At 43.8% G+C, this 15,574-nt stretch overlaps 2 protein-coding genes across 4 annotated transcripts in view; one reads left to right on the top strand and one right to left on the bottom strand.

Moving 5' to 3' along the window:
* Positions 1-15,574, bottom strand: part of CTNNA2 (catenin alpha 2) — a 399,473-nt gene that overhangs the window by 198,744 nt on the left and 185,155 nt on the right. The window contains exon 1 of one of the 3 annotated variants that reach the window (XM_081924923.1): positions 57-323. The exons of the other annotated variants lie outside the window; for them this stretch is intronic. The gene's annotated coding sequence lies outside the window, so the exon portion shown is untranslated. Of the gene's footprint in view, positions 1-56; positions 324-15,574 lie in introns of those variants that run through there. 3 annotated transcript variants of the gene reach the window in all.
* Positions 512-3,112, top strand: LRRTM1 (leucine rich repeat transmembrane neuronal 1). Its single transcript, XM_081925095.1, has one exon. The coding sequence runs from the start codon at positions 1,172-1,174 to the stop codon at positions 2,738-2,740; it is 1,569 nt and encodes a 522-aa protein (XP_081781221.1). The 5' UTR covers positions 512-1,171; the 3' UTR covers positions 2,741-3,112.

The following is a 15,574-nucleotide window of genomic DNA, read 5'->3' as shown; positions in this document are numbered from 1 at the left end:
GAGAGCTCACGACGCTCAGTGAGCGCTCGGTGCCACTGCGTGCTGTAGCTACATACTGCTTCTGCTGGAAGGAAGGGATCCTGGGCTGCCGCTCTCGCTCTCTGCTCTTAAGCATCTCCGAACCAGCAAGGCGAACCAGCAATGGGGAATAAAGCCATCTTTATGCCGCCGGTCCGGTCAGGGAAGGAATGGTAAAGCTGCATCAGAGGAGTCAATAAAAAACAAAACAAAAACAAAAAAAAATTGGTGCTTGCCGCCGCCCGCGTCTGCAAGGATGGACATGAAAGGGAATGTCAAATCCTGGGAAGCCGTTAAGTAAAGAGGTTTTGTTTTTGGGGGGTTTTTTGGAAGGGGTTTCTCTCTCTTTTTCCCCCCTTTCATTTTTTTCTCCTTGCCCTCCCCCTCCTCTCTCTCCCTCCCCACGTCACAGTATTAACCGCAGAGGAAGGGAGGGAAGAAAAAAAAGAACAGAGGGGGAGAGAAGGGAGAGGGGGGGAAAGGCAAGGAAGGAAGGAAGGAAGATCAAGCCTTATGCCCATACTTCTGAAACTTGAAGGTCCTGGGAGTCAGCTTAAAAATCAGGGAGGAGAGTGGAGAGGAGGGGAGAGAAGCTAGCTGGACTTGCCTCTCGCCCTTTGAGACGGAGCAAAGTGAGACATTGTGAGCCTGCCAGCCTCACAGAACGCTGAAAGAGACAGAATTTGTAGCAACAGAGAGCTCTTTTGGAGCCTTGCATATAATTAAGTCCAAACACAAAGGAAGCCGCTGAATGGAGGTTGTCACTCTCTGGAAAAGGGTGGGTAAGGCACTTTTTAATTTCATTCTTTCGTGAAGAGAGAGATCTTTTTTTTTCTTTTTTCTTTCTAAAAGAATTGTTCTTTTCTATGCCGCGGCAGCTAAAATGGACAAGACCCCTTGTACCTTTTGAATGCCTCTCTGAACTTTAATGCTGTACAGATTTTTGCATGCTGTTTTGTTTTGTTCTTTTTTTAAAAACAGGGCAAAAGCCCCGTAAGTGAAATCTTTGGCCCCCATGGTTCTCTTGTTTTTGCCTTGCCCCCACCCCCTCGCCCCCTGTTTTACATACAATATGATGCAGAATTCGTAAAGGGAACTGTCGGACAAAAGATTCAATGGACATTCTCAAGCGCATTTGGGGATATTCTCGCTAATGGATTTCCTTCTTATTGGTGTCTGTTTAAACTGGCTGCTGAGGAAGCCCCCAGGGTTGATCCTGTGCACACTGGGTCTCTTTTTCAAAATGCTTCCAGCCGTGAATAGTGGGTGTCCGCAGCTCTGCCGGTGCGAGGGGAGGCTCTTCTACTGCGAGTCCCTGAATCTCACAGAGATGCCGCACAACCTGTCGGGCGTGATGGGCTTGTCGTTGCGGTACAACAGCCTTTCCGAGCTGCCTGACGGACAGTTCACAGGGTTAATGCAACTCACGTGGCTATATCTGGATCACAATCACATTTGCTCAGTGGAGGAAAATGCCTTTGAAAAGCTGCGGCGAGTTAAGGAGCTCACCCTGAGTTCCAACAAAATCACACAACTGCCCAACACCACCTTCCGGCCCATGCCCAACTTGCGCAGTGTGGATTTATCCTACAACAACCTGCAGGCTCTGGAGCCGAACCTGTTTCACGGCTTGCGGAAGCTGACGACGTTGCACATGCGGTCCAACGCCATCAAGTTTGTGCCTGTCCGAATATTCCAAGACTGCCGCAGCCTGAAGTTTCTGGACATAGGATACAATCAGTTGAAAAGCCTGGCTCGAAACTCTTTTGCAGGCTTGTTCAAACTCACCGAGTTGCACCTGGAGCACAATGACTTGGTGAAAGTGAACTTGGCCCATTTCCCCAGGCTCATCTCCTTGCACTCCCTCTGCTTACGCAGGAATAAAGTCACTATCGTGGTGAATTCCTTGGACTGGACATGGAAATTAGAGAAACTGGACCTCTCAGGCAACGAGATTGAATACATGGAGCCTCATGTTTTTGAAAGTGTACCTCAACTCCAGTCCCTGCAGCTGGATTCCAACCGGCTCACCTACATCCACCCGAGGATCCTAAACTCCTGGAAGTCCCTCGTGAGCATCAGCCTTTCTGCAAATGTCTGGGATTGTGGACGTAACATTTGCGCCTTGGCCTCTTGGCTGAGCAACTTCAAAGGCCGCTACGACAGCAACCTCCTCTGTGCCACCCCTGAATACACACAGGGCGAGGATGTCTTAGATGCAGTATATGCTTTTCACTTATGCGAAGATGCAACGGACCCAACGATGGACATTAACCTCCTGTCTGCTGTAGCAAACAACAGTGACCAAACATTCAGCTACAGCCCTGCCACAATGAACTACGATGTGCAGGATATCGAAGGGGATAGAACGACAAGTGCCATCACGGTAACTATGCCCAACGAGAACACTGAGAATGCTGTTCAGATCCACAAGGTGGTCACAGGGACCATGGCCCTCATCTTCTCGTTCCTCATAGTAGTTTTGGTGTTGTACGTTTCATGGAAGTGTTTCCCTGCCAGCCTTAGGCAACTGAGACAGTGTTTTGTGACACAGCGCAGGAAGCAAAAACAAAAACAAACCATGCATCAAATGGCTGCTATGTCAGCCCAGGAGTATTACGTTGATTACAAACCCAACCATATTGAAGGTGCTCTGGTGATCATTAATGAGTATGGATCCTGTACTTGCCACCAGCAGCCAGCAAGGGAATGTGAGGTGTGATTTAATTCTTTTCCAGTGGGGGATTTAACACGGTGTGTGCAACCAAATAGCAGTGGGCAAATTAAAGGACAGTTGGAGGGTTGACGTTTGCTTACCAATGCCCTTCTTTGCTGAAATTGTTTAAAAAAATAAAAAGAGGAGCTGTCCCAAAAAAAGAGAGACTTGATATTTTAGCTTTATTGTGGCTTAAAACCTTCAAGACATTCAACTTTCAAAAAGAAATAAGATATTTCACATTAACAGCTCTCTTTACAGATCTGTCAATATTCAGAAAAAAAAAATCAGAGTGTAAAAAAGTACCAATTATTGATTTTTTTTGTAAAACTACAACAAAAATATGTTTAAAATAAAAGCAAAATAGCATTTACAGTTTTTACAGACTGGTGTACGTTACCTGGATTGTGTATATGGAAATATATGGGGGGGGGCAGAAAGAGAAAGAAAGAGAGAAAGAGAGAGAGGAGGGAGGGAGCATGAATTTTATCTCTCTTGCCCATGTAGCTGTTTAAAGTAAGCCAAAAAGAAACACACATTTGAATTAATTTGATGGGTTCATGGTGCGAAAATTATTGGGTACTTGTGGCTGGTTGTACCATGATGTGGTTTGTGAATTTGAATACAGGGCACTGAAAATTATTTTCTCCTGCTTATTATGCTACCTGTAAAACCTATATATAGTCTCCAAGGGGCTGGTCTGAATGGAAAAGTGGATGTTCCAGTAGCTGCTGTGTCACTCTGTCAACACTGCAGAGGGCTTAAAAACACACCTTCCCTGTAAGTTGCTTTAACAGCCTCACACACAAAAAATGCAGCCTCTCTGTCCTTCTCTGTCTTTCTGCCTGCCTGTCTCTCTCATTGGGGATCAAAATGGACCCCATCACAATATTCCAATTGGTGGGATAGGGTTGGGCAAAACAGCAACAGAAAGCCTGCTCCAACTTGCCATTTTGACCTCTTCCTCTGAGGACTCAAAGACTTATATCAGGTCTCCCACTATCTCCCCCAAAATTGATTGTTTTATGTGGTAGCCCCCCCCCCCAAAGTAAGGGGAACTATTCCATCCATGCTCCACAGAGCAAGGAGAGAGAGAGAGAAAGAGAAAGAGAAAGAGAGAGAGAGAGAGAGAGAGAGAGAGAGAGAGAGAGAGAGATTCATTTGTAGTGGCAAAAGCTCTGTGCATGTGGCTCAGGAGTAAAATCCTCAGAATAACACACCAAAGGTATCTTTGCATACAGAATGGTTAGAAAATGCCTCTGGTTGCAACAGCAAGACCATAGAAGAAGAAAAAAGTGGGGGCAGGGGGAGGTAGCCCATCCCTAGGTGGCCTCATTAGTCAATGTGTGTGTGTGTGTGTGTGTGTGTGTGTGTGTGTGTGTGCGTGTGTGTGTGCGCGCGTGTGTGTGTGTGTGAGAGAGAGAGAGAGAGAGAGAGAGAGAGAGAGAGAGAGAAATCACACATTTTGCATCTCTGGCTCATTGCTTGAGTGGATGTCATTAAGTACAATCAGCAAAACTTGCCATCAAAGCCACTTGCTGGTTTTCTTTCAGTGCCCCTCTTAAAAAATGGCTGCATTATGTTAGCCCCCTCCCTCATGTTTTTTTAAAAACCTGCCACCCTCTAGGCTATGGCCAAATCTACCAAGTGCACTTTTAGAACAGTATGCAGGCCTACACACCAGACCTGTGGAATTTCCCCCTCCGTAAAATGCAAAATCAGGCAAGTGCATATTTCTCTCATCATAATCAGATAGTTTATCGTTGAAACGAAGAAAGGGTGAGTGGGTTCCCCCCACCCCCACAAACAACACATGCTTTGCCTATTTTTCATGAGTGGCGGAGACAGAAGCAAATGCCACAGTGGTATCTTACATTTAATTATCTCAAAATGTCACTGCTTTGAAGCAAATAGATGTAGGAAGGAGATAGCTAACACCTGCTTGAAAATGCAATAAATAAATAAAAGTGTGGGGTGGAGGAGGGGGCTAGAGGTCCATAAAATGCATACAAGGTGTGAGTTCAGCTAGACTCCCCCTCCCAACCCCCCCAAACCCCTCCCAACATAGCAGTTCCTTCTCCTGGCAGGGAAATAGACAATGTTTACTTTATCTGGCCAACTCCTGAACCACTTATAAAGCACAACCTAAATTGAATTACAGAGCCCCAAGCGATAAATAGGGCTGCTTTAAGTTAGGAGAGGGCACATTCTTCCCTGCAAAGCCCAATGCCACACTGAATGTACATGTCCCAAGCCCTGTTAGACTTCAGTTAAAGGTTCTGGCATTTGCAGAATGGCTAGAGGCAGCCTCCTACTGGAGCAAAGGTGGCATAGTTAAGAACAACACATATTTTGTGCAATGCTGAGTTAAGAGGAAATCATGCAGATTCCTCTCAATCACGATAACCTTTTCGGGCACTTTGCTTGGTGAATATCTGGAGAATGTCGCTTTCAAAAACTCCATAAATCTGTACAAAGCTATCAGCAGTGCCTTTTTGTGTAAATATATATTTAGATGCTTTATTCAAAGAGGTATGACGAGAAATACTCAAGTGGAACTGCTATATATAAGTGATAGCAATACAATCCTTGCCAATAATGGGCAGCTCTCCTTGACTCCTGTTGCTACATGGATAGATTGTTGGGGGTGGCAAGACATATGCATGGGTTTTCATGGATGTGTATGGTTGTGTAGAATTGCATGACTTTGCTTTAAGGTTACAGGGTGTGCAAGATGGCACTTAGAGACTCTGAAAGAACTTGATCAGGAATTGGCTGTGTTTCCAGGTGTGCAGAGGATGGGCAGACAGAAAAGCTGGCAGACAGGCAGGGGAGAAGAACTAGCAGCAGCACCAATGGGCAGAAATGAGCGAAGATGTCTGGCCACTTCCTATGGTTGCAATTTTAAACCAGGTGCTGCAAGATTTTATTTGATTTCAGAGTCATGCTTTGGAAGTCCATTCCCTTTGCTGCTACTTTACCAGCACGAGCCAATACCACAATGTATTAGCAATCTAGTTCTGAAAGGCAAAGTGCATGCTGTTGTCAAAATTTTGCATAAAAAAACCATTGCAGTGTCAATTGCTTTTAGATGTTCCATCAAAAGTGGTGGGAAATGGGTAAAGTAAAAGAAGGAGAATAAGCAGAACAGGACACATGGGAAATCCCAACACATGGGGCAAATGAAGAAGTAACCCAGTAACAAACCCCCACCAAAAAAACAACAGCAACCAATCCACACCCTAGTACTCCATGGGCTACTTTCAAGACAATGAAAAGTTATCACAAGAAATGAATTAATAATTGCAGGCCCAAAGGGCAAACATTGATTTCCTGCAATCCAAATCAGATTGCAGTCATTCCCACCTTTCCAGGCAGCTGTCAGAGATCTGATTAAACACCACTGCATTTAAAGTGCATGTGTAACAGCAGCAACAGGAGAGAGAGCTCTGACCGGAGCTCTTTCTAATTCCCACACTGAACTAACTGACCACAGTATCAAAAACATCTGTTTGCTTTAAACAATTAAACTGGCAATGAGACAGGCAGACAAGCAGGCACCCCCCCAAATTTAAACCCTGCCTCACAGGAGGTTTTCTGGTACAAGCATCAATCCTGTTGGCATGTGTCTTTTCTACACACCTACACACCTACACAAGCGCATACAGTCATGATTTTGGGCACCCCGACAGTGCAGAGTTTTGAATGCACATTTGGAATGATTTATCTTCCTCCAGGTCTCCCTCTTCTGTAGTATGAAAGGGGAAGAATTTGCAAAATCAGTGCCAAGGTGCCACTTTCCATATATGTTTTGCATCTAGAAAATGTGGAGGACCTGTGAGCCACTGACTTGAGTGCTTGCAGGGGTCTCGCTGGGAAGCCTGCTGTGCATTGTATGTGCAGCAATCTCTGCCTTCCCCATTGTGGACGGAGGAGGGGAGCTCAATTGCCAGATGAAAGGCAGAAACCTATAAATATATTCCCCAGATTGTGAGATCCTGCTCAGGGAAGGAGAGCAAGCAATCCCACCAGCTCAGAGAGGGAAACAGAGGTTGCTTCGGAGAGGGACACATAGAATGTGCTCCTTCACTGCCTGCCTGCCCCTGAGAGGAAAGGGATGCTGAACAAAGCCCCACTTATACCAAATGCCTAGATTGTCAGAACTGGGAGCAACATGACTTAGAGGGTGCATAGCTGGGACAGAAACGTATTCAATGGGAGAAAAAGAAGGAAAAAATCAGTGAAGCTGAGTATGAGTACGTGTGTGTGTGTGTGTGTGTGTGTGTGTGTGTGTTTCTTTCTCTCTCTCTCTCTCTCTCCCCCCCCCCAAAGTATAGAGGTACATAGGAAACAACACTGAGGTGCTGAATCTGAAGAGTATGGGTTGACACCTTCTTGACAGGGGTGTGTGGTTTTTTTTGGGGGAGGAGAGGATGCGTCTTAGGGAAGTGGCAGAGGAGAAAGGGTTTGCAGAAAGTGTAAGTAAAGATGAAAGGGCAACACAATACAAAAATTGCACCTGTCTTTTCTTTTGCAAGAAAGATTAGAAGGCATTAGGATGTAATGAGGATGGGGATGCTTTGAAAGGGTATTTTGTTATCTTTTACAGAGTATGTTTGTTCTTGGAGGTATGGAAGTGTAGTAGAAAAGGAGTAGAGAGAGTCATAGGTACACAGCTAATGTAACACTACAAAAATCAATCAATCAAACTGTCTCAGCTTCTTCCGCGGAACTCCAGCAATTGTGGCCACTGGAGTTTCTCCTGTGGAATATCACCACCACCAGACCATCACGCGAAGCAGCAATTATCAGGGGATCACCAAGGGGAAACTCTGGCATAAATAAAAATGGTTATGTTGCCTGCCCACCCCCCACATTTCCTGCAAGGAGGGGAAGAGACAAAACTCTCTTCCTCCTCAAGCTGTCTGCAGACTTACTTCCCAGAGCACATTCTCTCCCTGCTCTTGCCAGCAAAACCAGCCATGGTGCACTTAGTTTGAACCAGCTGCAGGGTCCCGCCCCACAATGAGTTTCTAGAGAGCTCGGTACAGATAACAGAGAAGTGTTCCTAATACTTCTAAAATATGACAGCTCTAAATTAGGGACGCTTAAAAAAAAGAACCAAGGAGCAAATGGAAACCATAAAAATATCAGCACATTAAAGAAATTATTGTGACAGGCATGGCTTGTTGTTGTTATTGTTGTTACCAGCCATAATAGGATTTTTTTTTTTCCTATCTCTAACCTGTATCCCTTCTCTCTGTAGAGTACCAGGCTTGTTATTTATTATTTAGTTGTTGTTGAAAACCAGCTATTTCTATGGATGGTGGAGGGAATCACTCAAAATATATTGAAACCCAGGCTGCAGAATAACAGATCTCCCATTGTATCATCAGGCCCTGGACTCAGGCACACTCTAAGCACCAGTGGCGTGTGGTCAGTGGACTAGGGGGATTCGATAATCCGAAAGCCCTCCCACCCCCTCCCCAAACCCTGCCCCGACCCCAGCATCCTGTCAGAGGTCTGGTGCCTCCTTCCCAAAGTCCAGGAAGCTTCTGCTTGGCGTAGGGAGGGAGGCACGTAATGTTCATATTGCCCCCTCCTCCAAAAACATTGCCCTCACAAGCTGGAGTATCTGGACTTAACTGTTCCCCTATGGAAAATTTCACGGCATGCCACTGCTTAGGACAGGGGTTAGCAAATTTTTTCAGCAGGTGGCCAGTCCACTGTCCCTCAGATCTTGTGGGGGACCGCACTATATATATTTTCTTGGGGGGGGATGAATGAATTCCTATGCCCCACAAATAACCCAGAGATGCATTTTAAATAAAAGCACACATTCTACTCACGTAAAAACACACGGATTCCCGGACCATCCGTGGGCTGGATTTAGAAGGCAATTGGGCTGGATCCAGCCCCCGGGTCTTAGTTTGCCTACCCATGGCTTAGGACCAGCTTTCTTAAGCCAATGCAATGGCAGCCACATACCCATTGGGTTTCTTTTTTACTTCCCTCTCACAGATGATTGGTCAACAAGCCACAAGATTGCTTATTACACATTCTCATCCTGACCATATGCATATACCAGTCTCGTGCAAAGACACCCAAGGCTCCAGCCCGAAAGAGCTACATATACACACTCATTTTTCTTGAGCCTGCATTAATTCATTGCTTCATTTTGTCAGTTCTCTTTTGCTGGTGTTTTGGAGAAAGCCAGCAATCTAAAGGTTAATATTTCAGATAATTCCCCTGTGTGCAGCCAGTGTGTAGCTGGGGCATCTCCTTATTCCAGACAAGTATTTGGAGTGACTGGTTTGGTTGTATTATTAAAAAAATAATACTAATAAAATAAAATAGAAAATAAATCAAAATCTGCCCAAAGGTACATTTGCTGCAGCATAGGCACCTGGTGGTGGGAAGGAGAGGAGAAAATGCCTCGTGGTCAGAAAAATTAAACTATACAATATTCTGGCAAGGCAAAAGGGGGGGGATGCAATTTGGTGGGTGGGTGAGAGAAACCCACACGAACGCAGAAGAACACTGTGATTTGATTTTATTTTTAAATGGGACTGTGTCTGGCTTTATAATGAATGCATTTGTTGTGAAACCTGGTGAGCATCTCCAAGCTGCATGCCATTTCTTCCTCTCTCCTTTATTAAGAACATCATGCCATTTTTGGTATTCAAGAACACACACGCTCCCTTTCCTCGCAGTTAAGCCACTTCCCCCACCTCCCCGCTCTTGTTCTCTAGTATTGATCATCCATAACACTCTAATTTTCAAGGGGAGGGAAAAGGAAAGAGGAGATGTGATTTTCTTTTCTCTCCCTTTAATTTCTTTTTGATAAATAATGAAAGGCAAAGTATCAAAAAGAGAAACGAGAGGTAGGGTATGAATTAGCTTAATGTGATCCGATGCAGGAGGACGAAAGAAAGAAAGAAAGAAAGAAAGAAAGAAAGAAAGAAAGAAAGAAAGAAAGAAAGAACTCCAGCCCGCCCTAGTGCCCTTAAGAACCACTGATCCTAATGAGAAGGGCTATGTCCTTAAATTCCCTCTCTACAAAACCAAAAACGAATATAAGAGCTTGAGATGGGGTAGATTACACCCCTTACGATGTGTGCATGGTCATTAGCTAAGGTGGGTAGGAAAATGCAACCCCCCCTGAAATGTGCTATTAATAGTACTATAATAGCATAATTAACATCTTAAGAGAGCCAGAGTATTTCAGGAACTTGGGCTGAAGCAAGATTGGCCACTGAATTCACTGTTCTATTTTGGGAGCTTTCAACAAGGTGCCTCTCCCCCCCCCCTTTCAGTGCTGCTTCAGGGAACTTGCAACCAGGGGCCCAAGCATTTGCCATTGTGTAGAGGAAAAGGAGGGCACCACTGTCTTGCCCAGGGAACTGAGCGGTGCTGCTTCCCTCTCGACACGTTGCCCTCTGGAGGTGGCAATGGAACTGCACTGGAAGTGGGGAAACTCGCACCTGGTTCCACACTTACCCTTCCTGTTCTGCGGCAATGGCAGTGCTTGCCCTCACAGCGCAGCACATACACGGCTGGCTGGACGGTGGTGTGACATCATCTCATTACGTGAGCCCTGACTATACAGTGCGGGTCAAGACAAAAGGGAATCAGGTGAGGCACAGAGAAGCGGCACACTTTGTCTATTAATTAATTAATTAATTAAAATCTTCAAAAGGGTGTGTGAAAAAGTGCCCCCCCAATGATATTTTGTACTCCTCCAGACCTTCCCTTCTTTTCCTAAAAAAAATCAGCACTGCCACAGTTAAGACAGTAAGTTGTGACACAGGGAGTTTTTAATTCAAATTACATCTCCATCATAAACAGGTTTGGTGGTCTTCATGCAGTACAAGCAATTCTCTCTCTGCCTCAGCACCTCTCCTATGTCTGCAGAATGGGGATAGAAATGCTGGCATACAGTCAAATGCAGGACTGCTCCCACACTTTTTGGCTAATTAAGGCTGGATCTAGACCCATCAGAGAAGCATTTCAGTTTAAAGCATTGTAAATTTAAACAGGGGAAACAGGTAGAGAAAAATGAGACTCCACGTCGCCATCTGGTGGCACAAGATTATATCGCACATGCAACACATATAAATCCCTTTTTCTTTACCAGTCTAGCTGAGTCCTAAGAGTTTTAGTCAATCAACTAATCAATTATTTTTTCACAGATTTCATGTATTGCAGAAGGCACTGCCTCAGAGCCTGCATTCTTCCAGCATATATGTTGCATACAGGGTTGTGCAAAGTCCCACCCCTCCAGCCATGCTAACTTCTCCCCAATGAAAGTGGGGAACATTACAAAGATCTGAAGCAAAATACAATGTCAGGTGCAACAGGTTGGTAACCAGCTGAGTGTGTTATCTAACCTTCCCCCTTCCCCTCTTAATGAAGATGGCACAGTATTAAATTATGCTTGACTGATGTCATTACTGGGTAAGCACACAGTCCCCCTTGTTTACATATTTTGCCCTTCTGTGCTCATTTTCAAGACGTGCTGTTCTGTTCTTTCTCATCCCCCTCCTGCAAACAGGCAAGCTGTGTAACTGCAGAGTTTAATGACAGAAGACCTCAAATTGTTTTCTCAATAAAGTCCCTGACAAGAAATATACATGTGTGTATTAAGCTGGTAGAGAAAGGGCTTATCCAATTAAGCTCTTCAGCCTCATTGGAACAATTCTGCGCTCCTTCTGCTCTAATGGTTACTAAGGGAGGCAGTGGAGGGGGGAAGGAGTCTAAGAAAGAAGCTTTTTAGTAGATATAGAGCTTTGATTGGGCACATTTTTTAAAAAAGAGGCAATGGGGAAAATTGGTGTTAAGCGTTATCCATTTATATAGTTTTCCCATCCTCTCCGCAATCTTCAAATTAGTGTTTCTAACAGTCTACCCAGTTTTTTACACTGATCAACCAATAGTTGCATAGCGACTGGGAGACCAAGGTTTAATACTTTTAAAAGATGCATCACCCATGAAACTCAAGTAGAATTGATGTCTAATCATCTCTCCTACATAAAACAGTCATGTGACACTGGTCAGAAGGAATGTGGTTCCTCCCAAATACAGTGATGGGAGGAGTTATAGCTACAATTATCTAAAAGTTATAGTTAGAACATTTTAATTATCTAAATGTTACAGTTGGAAAACATTTGGCAACCCGTAGCCTGTGGTCTGTATCTTGACTTGCTTCCCCAAACAAGACAGTAGCTGCTCTTATGTCCAAGTAAGAGCAAAGTCTTTATTAAGGCAGAATAACAGGTCAGTCTCAGCAGCAGTAATTACAGTGCTAGAACTCCCACAAATGATTGGGAGGGGGAAGGGAGGCTAGTCTAGTGGTGAAGCCAAGGTTCATGAGTTGGGGATCCGAGAACAAGATATTCAAGATGGCGCAAGAGCAGAGAAGTCTCTCCAGCAACAGGCCCACATCCATCAAGCTTTGAAGTAAAGGTAGGTGCAGATTCTCCTAATGAGAATCTCTATTTCTGCATGAGTGGCTGGCCTGAAAAAAAGGGGCACCATGTCTGCATGGACACTTCTCCTTCCTTCTCTGGAGGTGGCACCTGATTTTGGGAGAGAGTGTCAGACCTGCTTCCCTACTGCTCAGGACCTGCTTGACCATCCCATCAGAGCCCTTCCTAGATTCCGGCAACTCTCTGTTACTATCAGGAAGGGAGGGAGACAAAAGTCATGCTTCCACACTAGAACTTGATGGGAACATATAGAAGGAAAGCCTTCTCTGTATTCCAGCCTTCCGATCCTCCTTCAGAATCTGCCACCCGAGAGCTGAGCCTGAAGACACTGAGGGAGTCATGACAGGCTACACTCAACTTTCATGGTTCCCAACTTCTTCCCTCACCTCTATGGACTTTTTCCTAGGCTGAGGGTCAGGTCCATATTGAGAAAGCTGGAAATGAATGAGGGGACATCTTTGCAAGCTGCCTGCCTGTGTCATCTAAGAAGGAGAAGATGGAAGGAGAACAAAAATCTGGTAGCAATTGAAGGTTGAATGAAATACGAATGGAGAGAAGAGGAGGACAGAGACAGAGAAGAGAAAAGAGAGAGAAGGAAGGGGCAACTACTGATATGGGGGAAAGTAGTCTAGAGCTGCATAAAAATGCACCCCCTTGGCCTCAAGAAAGGTTGCTCACTTCTCTATGACATCAATCTTTGGTCTGATCAATAAGGGCATTCTCTTTAGATCACAAAATTTGTTTCATGGCCAAGCAGGAATTTAAATGCATTTCTCCACCAGCTACCTGAGGTTAAGAGATAATTATTTACAGAAGGCTGCCTGCCGAGACCTCACCGGAACATAGATTAGAACACAGAGCCTCAAGAAATGCTCTACGAAATGTTCTATGTGTGTGTATGTGCATAAAAAAAATCATTTCAGCCACTGTCATTTCTATGATTCACATCAACAGCTCGTGTTTGTGCAGAACCAGAGCTAAATTGTCCTCTCTGGAGGAAACCTGATTGTGCCCGTGCTTCAGCACTTTAACTGACAGTCTGGCTTGCTAAGAAAGCAGCATTTTAAAAAGAATTTAATAACAATGTTTTTACACTTGGAGATTATTATTTTTTTAAGGCGAAACTCAGCTTACTACGAAAGTTTATCCTGATGGAAAATGTGCTTCCCCAGTCCAGACCATTTCCCAAAGCAATTTTCCAACAGCAAACATACATTTGTGGCTGCTGCCAAGGGGGTTTCAGTCCCCTGTGCTAAAGAGGTCACTGAATACTGAATGTTTGCTCCACTTTCATGTAAATGTTATAACAGCTTTGGATGCCATTTCCCTTGGCTTTTCTGCCTCAGTTGTCTCTGTGCAAAGTCTTAAGCTACAAGGCGGAAGCCTTTTTAACTCCAGCCTTTAAATCAACAGTTACAACCAAAAGCGAGATTTCACCAGTTCAAATTCTACAATGTTATGTTGCCAACAGTGCTCTCATTAACAAGTGGTGATAACCCAATTAACTACAGGAGACTTTGGCAGGCACCTGAAATGTATGGAAGCTGCAGGTGCAAACTAGCTGTTATACCAAATGTGTGTCCGCTTCTCAAAAGACCATCTACATGTCTAAATCTCTAGTAGAACTTCTCCAGGTCAAGATTATGAAGTTCTGTTTGTGCTAGGGATGTAGGAAGGCTCACCTGGTGTCTTCCTTGCATATCTTTAGGTGCCAGGCAATAATAATAATAATAATAATAATAATAATAATAATAATAATAATAATAATAATAATATCACTATAACCAGCCGTTTGGCTGATTGAACATTCTATGCTCAATAAAGACCAGGCATAATCTGTGTAAGATTTGTGCAAACAAATTAAGATTGAAAGTTCAATAAGAAGGTTGTCTGGAGGAACTTGAATAATATCTGATTCCTATTTAAAAATACCACAAGGGTTGCTTTGATGGATCAGACCGAAGACTTACCTAATCACATATTCCATTTCAAATGACCACCTGCTAAATGCCTTTGGGGAACCTGCCTGCAGAGCATGGTGGTGATAGCTACTGTGGGTTATTGAACCCCAACACCTGGTATTCAGATGTATACTGCTTCTATATGGACCTTCCACTTAGCTAAACATTTGCATTATCACGTTGATTTGCTTCCCTATTTTACTATCCAAGATTCCTATTTTGAATCTTCGGGGAGTTATTATAAACACCAACATTTATCCAGTGTCTTCCTGTGACAGAAGCAAGTATATAAAGGATTTAACTCACGCCGTGACATACAAAGCATACAAACACAATCACTAAAGTAAACATTTAAAAGAGTAAATTCTGGCTGACTGGCAGGTCTCAACCAGAATGCCAATTAGGAATTGGATAAAAAGGGCATGTAATCTAGAGTCCAATCAACACAGGTGTATGAGCCAGATCCTCCAAGTATGTTCACCATCAATTTTAGTTTAGGTAAAACTCAGCGATGGTCTGGAGATGTGTGTGTATGCACATAAACACAAGAGTAATGTTCCTAATCCTCTGAAAATTATTTCTGCTTCTTTTGCAATCCCTGCTGATGTTTTGCTTGGACATTCCTCTCAAAATACACCTCACATACTATGCAAGGCACACACACACACACACACGCAATGGACTCCCATTGCAGGTTATATGAACACTTTCCCTTTTAATGCTTTGTATATGTTTAGCCCAATTTGTCATTAATTTGTATAAGCAAAGAATGAGGAGTGTCTGCATGTGTGTGTAAACACACACATACAGAGAGAGAATTTTCTTCATCTTTGTTTCTGCACGGCACATGGTCCTTTGCCTGAAGTAAAATTGGCCATAAATAGGCAATAAATATAAACCAAAATGATACTGGGAATGGTAGTTTTGTGAACACTTCCTCACAGAAGTATGATTCCTTGGTGAATGAATGTGTATGTGGAGATGGTAATAAGGTGTACTTTTAAGTTTCTAACATAGACATATCTAGAGATTTATGTATAGACAGAACTGTATGATTTAAAAGGACCCAATGGAAATTCCCAACCAACCCCTTGCCCTGAAGCAGGATATCCTGCACCTGGAACATTCTAAAACTCTTGTCCAATTATTTCTTGAGAACCTCCAGGGAAATACATTCTCTCGGACTCCACAAGTAGCTGAACTCCTCTTAAAATAATAATAAAAAAGGTCTTTCTATCATGTAAATCAAATGCAGTTCAGAGGAAAATAGAAATGTAGGAAGCTGACATTATAGACAAATCAGCCTCCTATATTGACCAGCAGTGGCTCTCCAGAATCTCAGGTGGGTCTTTTCCATCCCTACCTGGAGATACAAGGATCAAAGGTGCTGG

This window comes from Podarcis melisellensis (genome assembly GCF_964234715.1).
Source record: "Podarcis melisellensis genome assembly, chromosome: 9".
Taxonomy (NCBI): domain Eukaryota; kingdom Metazoa; phylum Chordata; class Lepidosauria; order Squamata; family Lacertidae; genus Podarcis; species Podarcis melisellensis.
This window is presented reverse-complemented; position numbering and strand designations above follow the sequence as displayed.